The sequence below is a fragment of the Protomyctophum bolini genome, assembly GCF_963924005.1.
Source record: "Protomyctophum bolini genome assembly, chromosome: 15".
Lineage (NCBI taxonomy): Eukaryota > Metazoa > Chordata > Actinopteri > Myctophiformes > Myctophidae > Protomyctophum > Protomyctophum bolini.
In genome coordinates, this window is record NC_137876.1 from 12,588,057 (window position 1) to 12,596,180 (window position 8,124).

Below are 8,124 nucleotides of genomic sequence, written 5' to 3' on the forward strand. Positions count from 1 at the left end.
GTCACGGGCTTAAATATTTGGTAGCCACTGCTGTACAACCAACCATTCAAAGCCACAACAACCACCTTACCCCAGGCCGTCGATCATCAGTTTCTCCTCCTCCTTGCCCATGCGCACAGACAGCAGCGAGCGGATCTGCCCCAGCGACGCCAGCAGCTGGATGGTGTCCTGTTGATTTTGACAGCAAATTTTGATTTAGTATAATTATTAGGGGTGTAACGATGTAGTAACATGCATCGAAAAAACAATTTTAATTTCAAGAATCAAAGTATATCGAAATGAAAACAGCAACATTAACTATGTATCGTATCGTTTTGCTATGCAAATAATCGGTATCGAATAGTTTTGCTATGCAAATAATCGATTGTATAAATTAAAAAAAAATGTGCGTGGTATTTAGCTAATTTTAGAACAAAAAAGAAAAAGAGGGGTTTAATTACTTAGTTTAAAATAATGTCAATGTATTTTAAATAGCTACTGTATCGATTTCAAATCATTGAATCGTATCGTATCGCCATAATGACCAATATCGTCCATGTATCGTATCGTCCACCATGTATCGTGATACGTATCGTATCGCTGTCGGGTGCTTAGATGGGTGAACCAGTAGGATCCACTGCCTGTTTTCGACCGTCACCCTAATACTTTTGTCTAGTTTTTATGTAGTCTTAGTTTCAGTCATCATAGCTTGTTTTTCTTATTTAGTTTTAACCTTGGTGAAAAAAGGTAAAACAAACATTTCTCCGCCATTATAGTTTTAAGTTGACAGTTTGTTGATTTAGTGTCCTAATTCAGAAGACATTTAGTAGACTCTGGTCTCAGGTCTACATGGGTTAAATCCAGCCTACCTGAACGGAGGAGGCGCTGATGGTGTAGCTCTTCCGCATGGCGCGCAGCAGCTCTCCAATGCTGTCGTACTGCCTCCGCAGCAGGCTGAACATCTTGCGGACCAGCTCCGGGTCCTGGATGTGGCACTCCTGGGCCCAGCTCACCATGGTCTGTGAGATCAGCTCCTTCAGGTTGGCTGTGTAATCAATCAGTGACAACACAATAACGGCAATGAGGAGAGTTCATAAAAGACATTATGTCGTTGCTGCTGTCGCGGGCAGAAACCTCTTAACTCTTAAAGACATTATATCGTTGCTGCTGTCGCGGGCAGAAACCTCTTAACTCTTAAAGACATTATATCGTTGCTGCTGTCGCGGGCAGAAACCTCTTAACTCTTAAAGACATTATATCGTTGCTGCTGTCGCGGGCAGAAACCTCTTAACTCTTAAAGACATTATATCGTTGCTGCTGTCGCGGGCAGAAACCTCTTAACTCTTAAAGACATTATATCGTTGCTGCTGTCGCGGGCAGAAACCTCTTAACTCTTAATATTTTAACGCGTTTAGACCTGAGGCCCGATCCTACAAATGCCTTCTAAATCAGTAGATATCAAACCTTTTTGTGCCAAGGAATATTTGTGTAAAAAAACAAAAATAAGAAAATCTAAATTATTCAAGATGTTTCATGAATGTTCAAAAATAGCAGATTACAAACCTGACACGAGAAACACAAGATTTCTCGTGTTGCCACACAAGGGTACAAGCGTTAAACCCGAGAAATCGTGGCTTCGGCATAGCCTGTGTTTATTTACAGGAAGACAAAGCAAACAAGTTTGAATATGGAGATAGGTGCAGCGGTGTGAATAGTTCTCAGTAAAAAAATATTATATATATATATATATATATATATATATATATAGCTAGCTGAAATCTAACACGACACAGATGTTTTCCCCGATGCGAGGATGTCTGGAGAAGAAGAAGAAAAGGAAGCAGAATGAAGGGCCAGGAGGCACGCCTGTACAGCATGTACAGTACAGTAACAGAGTGATCACTCATTGCAATGTCACAGATTTGATTACCACTACTGGTGGAGACCACGCATGCATTGTAACATTAGTTAATAATAGCATCACAATCCGCTTAACCACTTTAACAATATTTTATACTTGAAAGATTTTGAAAAAGGGCCTGCTGTCCTGTCCTACTGTCCTGTCTAGAAGAAAAGGAATTGCCCATTTCCCACGGCTGCCGAAGATATCATACAATATTATCCTTACTTTAAAAAAAAAGTGTATCATACCTGCTGGGGATGTTAATAGTTCATTGTTAATCGCCGTTAAGAAATTAGTCGGTTAAACTTAACATTTAATAACTAATCGTAATTAATCGAAAGTTATGTGGTTCTATCATTGGGTGGTTTTCTGTGAATGTAATGCTGTCTGCACGCGCGTGCGTGGCCGAGGAACGCACATACAAAGATGCCATTGCCTGGCCTTGTATCGTCAATGGTCAAATAATAATTATTAGGGACGATATGCATACTCCATTTATGTGTTGAGTGACAAACAAACCCTCCTTGATTCTCTTCATGAATGACTGTGTCTATACTGTGTCTATACTATACCTTGATTCTCCTGATGAATGACTGTGTGTCTATACTATACCTTGATTCTCCTGATGAATGACTCTGTGTCTATACTTTATCTGATTCTCTTCATGAATGGCTCTGTGTCTATACTGTGTCTATACTATACCTTGATTCTCTTGATGAATGGCTCTGTGTCTATACTTTATCTGATTCTCTTCATGAATGGCTCTGTGTCTATACTGTGTCTATACTATACCTTGATTCTCCTGATGAATGACTCTGTGTCTATACTTTATCTGATTCTCTTCATGAATGGCTCTGTGTCTATACTGTGTCTATACTATACCTTGATTCTCTTGATGAATGGCTCTGTGTCTATACTTTATCTGATTCTCTTCATGAATGGCTCTGTGTCTATACTGTGTCTATACTATACCTTGATTCTCTTGATGAATGGCTCTGTGTCTATACTTTATCTGATTCTCTTCATGAATGGCTCTGTGTCTATACTGTGTCTATACTATACCTTGATTCTCCTGATGAATGACTCTGTGTCTATACTTTATCTGATTCTCTTCATGAATGGCTCTGTGTCTTGTGTCTATACTATACCTTGATTCTCTTGATGAATGGCTCTGTGTCTATACTTTCTCTACAGCGACTCGGGTGAAATGTGCTATGAAATGCAGGTGCAGTCTCCCGCTGAAAAATGCCTCTTTAACAGTGTACGAGAAACCTGTGATGAAAGGCATACAACGGTGCTAAGCTGCTGTACATCGTGGTAATAGTAATTACCAGCCAAAGGTTGTCTATTTCATGTTGATGACTCTTGGAAAGGAGCCAGTCGTCTTCCACATCACACAGCTGTATTACCTATAGTCCCAACATTAGTGTTGTTCATTCCTATACCATTATAGCCGTACCGTACGGTAGCAGTAGCATAGCAGCCACCCTCCCGTCACCAGCTCAACGCTGCCATTGAAAAGAGATTTCCCCCCCGCTGGGCCTGGGTTAATAAAGGTCTATCTAGGGATCAAAGAACGTTCTGTTACTAGATGGATTCCAACTAAGCATCCATAATCAAGCATCTACCGAGGTCAAAAATAGCAATCCTCTCCAACTACTGTACAGCGCGCGAACACACACACACCCACACACACGCGCACACACGACAGTCTCTGAGGCGAAACTGACACATTTTGTTTGGACAGCTCATGTGGGTTGCCCGCAAGGCTTAATTAAAGCAGCATCAATTAGCCCCACAGCATGTGCGTGCGTGCGTGTGCGTGCGTGCGTGCGTGCGTGTGTGTGTGTGTGTGCATTTGTTTACAGCAGGGTCACAGGCCACACGAGAGAGAGAAAGCTGTCACATGGAGGACTCAGAGCCATGGTGGACCGAGTCATTTGCATGCCATTGATTTCTCCCTTGCCTTAAAAGCACAGCAATTAAGAGATTGCGTTTCAAAGGCCTGATCTACCGTTTGGCTTTATTGAATCTGTTGGTGTTCCACTGGCACCACACGTCAATCAATCAAGTTGTGTATAGATATGTGTGTGTGTGTGTGTGTGTGTGTGTGTGTGTGTGTGTGTGTGTGTGTGTGTGTGTGTGTGTGTGCACAGAATGTCCAATTTGCCATGCTCTACTGCTGTTTTCCAGGGGCATAATTCCAGCGCACCTGACACGGATGTCAGAAGGTTTATTAAACAATCCTCCCTTCATTCTCTATCAGTAATTCATTCTGTTTCTTTAAATCAGCTGTCTCTCTCCATGTCAAATCCCTTCACTCTCATTCGCTGCCAGCTAACTCACTCACGCCCACATTCAATCAGGCGTTCCTTTAAATCAGTCACTACTACTCTGTCCTCAGTGGGAGTAATGGGATGTCCCCAACTGGAATAGTGGGCACCTGAGAGGTCTGGGCAACTCAATGTAATATATTAAGATGTTAAAAAAAGAAAAAAAGCTTGTACAGTTGATATTTAGCCTAACATTTCAACAATAAGTGTCTAGCCAGTTATTTGGCATGAACAACATTTTCAAGTGTAGATTTAGGTGTGATAATGATGTACTTGTTCAAATCATTAATAGTCTACTCTACACACAAAAGCATACTTTTATTCACAACTTTATCACATCTTGGGAAAAATTGCCAATTTCACATTGAGGTGACAAAATAATGCATGTACAATTGTGGATCTGCTGCTTTTGACGCTTTTGAATTTGAATTACAGTCCAAATTCAAAACGAACAGTTTTGTGTGAGGTTTCCGCCCGACGGAGACGGTATGGTCCAGCGGTTAACACATAAAGTACACGTGACATTACTGAACTCCTGGATGCCAACATGAAGCAGGCCGCTAATCAATCAACCGTCACACCCCTTCTCTGGGGGGGGTGCCAGAGAAGAAGGAGAACACAACAATCCCCTCTATTTTCATCTACCCGCAGCTCCCTGGAGACCAACGTGTGGGTCTTATTATGCTCCTCAACGAGGGTCAAGCGACAAGAGATTGCCTTTCAGCATCAGATTCTGGCAGGCAGCAGCACATTCCATTCCATTTTGTTTGTTTTTTTTGCTCCTCGACACCACTTTTAAGAAGACTGATGACTTTGTCTTGCATGTTGCCAGGTGGTCGATATCTAACGTCTGGGGAGCCGCTATTGAGAAGTTGTTAACCACATCAAGCCTACGTTAGTGTCCCTATTATAACAGGCAAACAACCGGCAATGACAGGCCAACGTTCTGTCAAAATAGCACATCTACATACAAGCGCACGGCACCAGCCTGAGCTTGTAGATCGTCTATTTTCACTAATAGCAAAAGAAAAAAGGTTTACGAGGTTAAATGGGAATACACACAGTGACACAGAGAAGCTGTACTAAGAACAAAACAAATGCATGACAGACATATGAACTGACCAACCACACGCCTCCTTAGACCAGCCACAGATTTGTTACTGTTACAGCCTAGCCAATCAGAGTCTAATGATGACTAGCCACGGATATTGGCTGAGAGCTGAACCACATTTTCTGGAGCATTACATGGAACTTTAAACATGATTAATATGATTCATTAAGGATGATTAGTTCCTCGAGCAATAAAAGAGGCGTCATTATTAAGAGATGTCATTATTGATACTTTGATTGATACTATCGTTTATTGCGATATAGTACAAAGGGATTTTTTATTAAAGATAATATATATTAATATATCACTGTCATAAATGGAGATAATAATAATTTAAAAAAGCCTATCCTAATGTGATCCAGCTGGGTAATTTGAAAAGTTTAATAATGCAGGGCTTGCAATGTTCAAGGTCAAAGGAACAGCGAGAGGTATGCCTGACTGTCATCTATTGTTCAGTCCACTTCTTATTATGACCAACAGATGGATGGCAGGCCTCTGACACGACGATGACCACTTAAAGGCATTTTTGGACTTAAAGCTGGAGGAAATACATGGCATTGATATAGTGGTTGAAAAGGTATTTTTTGATTGCCTGTGTCCCGTGGTGGGAGTTCTGGTCAGGTTTTGGTGAATATGAAGTTCCGATCATTTGGCATGGGTCTGGGGGCCACGCATTAAAAATAAATTCACGAAACTAGCGTCATTTGTATTGTTGACATATTTGTACCATATAGTGCAACTTTCGTTCAACTTTGACCCCTCTGTCACATGGAACTATGGTCTTGTGATGCTGGCGTAGTGATACAGGACACAAACAATGTGACAGAGGGGTCAAAGTTGAACGAAGGTTGCTCCATATAGTAGAATTAGGTCAACAATACGAATAACGCTAGTTTTGTGGATTCATTTATTTTTAATGAGTGGCCGCCAGTGACCCCCACCAAATCACCAGAACTACTTAATATTCACCACAACCAGACCAGAACTCCCACCACGGGACTCAGGCAAGCAATTAATACCTCTGTTTTCTACAGCTTTAAGTCTAATAATCGGAACTAACCCTTTAATCTCGCCCATGTAGGTTAATCGTATAATAAGCGCCATTTGTCTTACCGTCTGATTAAACTTTCAACTCTCTATTACACATCGTTGTACTAAGAACTAAAACAGCCTTTAGATATTTACAGGTCCGTAGTTTTGTTCAGAAAACATTTACCACGTTTCCAAATGTTACCTTATGACTCTGTTATAGACACCCTTCTGACTCCGTCGCCAACCTTGAAGGGTGCGATCTCGTGCATTTATGGTGAGATTTGTTGTTTGCGCTCGGAGTCTTTGGATTCCTTAAAGGCTCGTTGGGAGGGGGATATAGGAGAGGAGATAACTGAGGAGGTTTGGATAACAATTCTACATCGGGTACATGGGTCCTCTATTTGTGTGAGGCATGCTCTTATTCAATGTAAATTACTACACCGTGTCTACTACACCAAGGCCAGGTTGTCTAGAATTTATAATGATGTGTCTCCTGAGTGTGATAGATGTCGGCAAGCTCCCGCAGACCTCATCCATACGTTCTGGCTCTGCCCTTCTCTACACAAATATTGGACCGATATCTTTAATTCCTTATCAACGATAGTCGGGCAAAGAGTGGAGCCCACACCTTAGGGAGCTCTGTTTGGTGTTTACCCCTCTGTACCGTCGCTCTCTAAACCAGAGAGGTATGTTTTGGCCTTTGTAACTCTGTTAGCTACGTAGCTCGTAGGAGACTAATCTTGATCAACTGGAAATCGCCCACTTCCCCTTCTCACACTCATTGGATTAGGGACACCTTGTACTGTGTAAAACTGGAGAAGATTAGACTCTCCTTGAATGGTTCTTCCGATAGGTTTGGGTTATGGAGTCCATTCTTTCAATTCATTCAGAATTTGAATCCGTCTCTGCTTGGGGATGGGTGAGGTCTGCTGGACTTTTGATTTAGAAGTAGCCTATAACCAATAAAAAAACCCGAAAACAGCCGATCTAAAAGCTGGATCGCTATTTTCACTATAATTCATTCACTGTAATCGAGGCAAAAGTTTGAATGAATCTGGATATTGATTTGAAGTCTCTAGCAGTCACTCTGCAACCACACTGAATTGGCAATCTACATACTGATGCTTGTGTTGTGTATGTGCATGCACTCGTGTTTGAGTGTGTGTGTGTGTGTGTGTGTGTGTGTGTGTGTGTGTGTGAGTGTGTGAGTGTGTGTGTGTGTGTGTGTGTGTGTGTGTGTGTGTGTGTGTGTGTGTTCCTAATCGGTTAAAGAGAGAGGGTTATTGACATTGTCAGATCTGCTGACTGAAGACAATCCTCAGTCCAGAGCTCGTCCATTCATCTGCACCTCCTTCACATTAACATAATGAAATTGAAACCAAAAGACTATGGTGTTCGACATCCCCCGTGAGAGGCAGCAATGTGTGCCGCAATACAGCAGCTCTGTGCTGCGGGGGAGGAGGGGGGGCTGACAGAGAGAGAGAGAGAGAGGGGTACAGATGGCAAGGAGAAGTTTGATGTGAATCTAGTGAAAACTTTATATGAAATGGACCGTTGTCTTCGTGACCATTTCAACAACAACACCACATTTTGACTTCACCTCAGGGTTCGACTGACAGTGTTTTAGACAACCATCATAACAACACACGCTGCAGTGGCAACAAGGAATACTCACAGGGTTTAGTCTGCTCCTTTACTGTCGGCTCCTCCTCTGTTTTGTGAGGCTGACCTTTGACCTTGTACACAAGGGCAAGGAGACGACCTTT

The 8,124-nt window shown here is 42.0% G+C and overlaps 1 protein-coding gene across 1 annotated transcript in view; it reads right to left on the bottom strand.

Annotated features, from left to right (window-relative positions):
* The window catches only part of LOC308329721 (ryanodine receptor 3), a gene marked incomplete at its 5' end in the record, with an annotated part of 233,978 nt that overhangs the window by 94,704 nt on the left and 131,150 nt on the right, over nucleotides 1–8,124 (bottom strand). The window contains 3 exons of the mRNA XM_080784219.1: nucleotides 71–168; nucleotides 849–1,024; nucleotides 8,034–8,124. The exon at nucleotides 8,034–8,124 is cut by the window's right edge and continues 44 nt beyond it. Of these exons, the coding sequence (XP_080640345.1) occupies nucleotides 71–168; nucleotides 849–1,024; nucleotides 8,034–8,124 (365 nt within the window). The remainder of the gene's footprint in view (nucleotides 1–70; nucleotides 169–848; nucleotides 1,025–8,033) is intronic.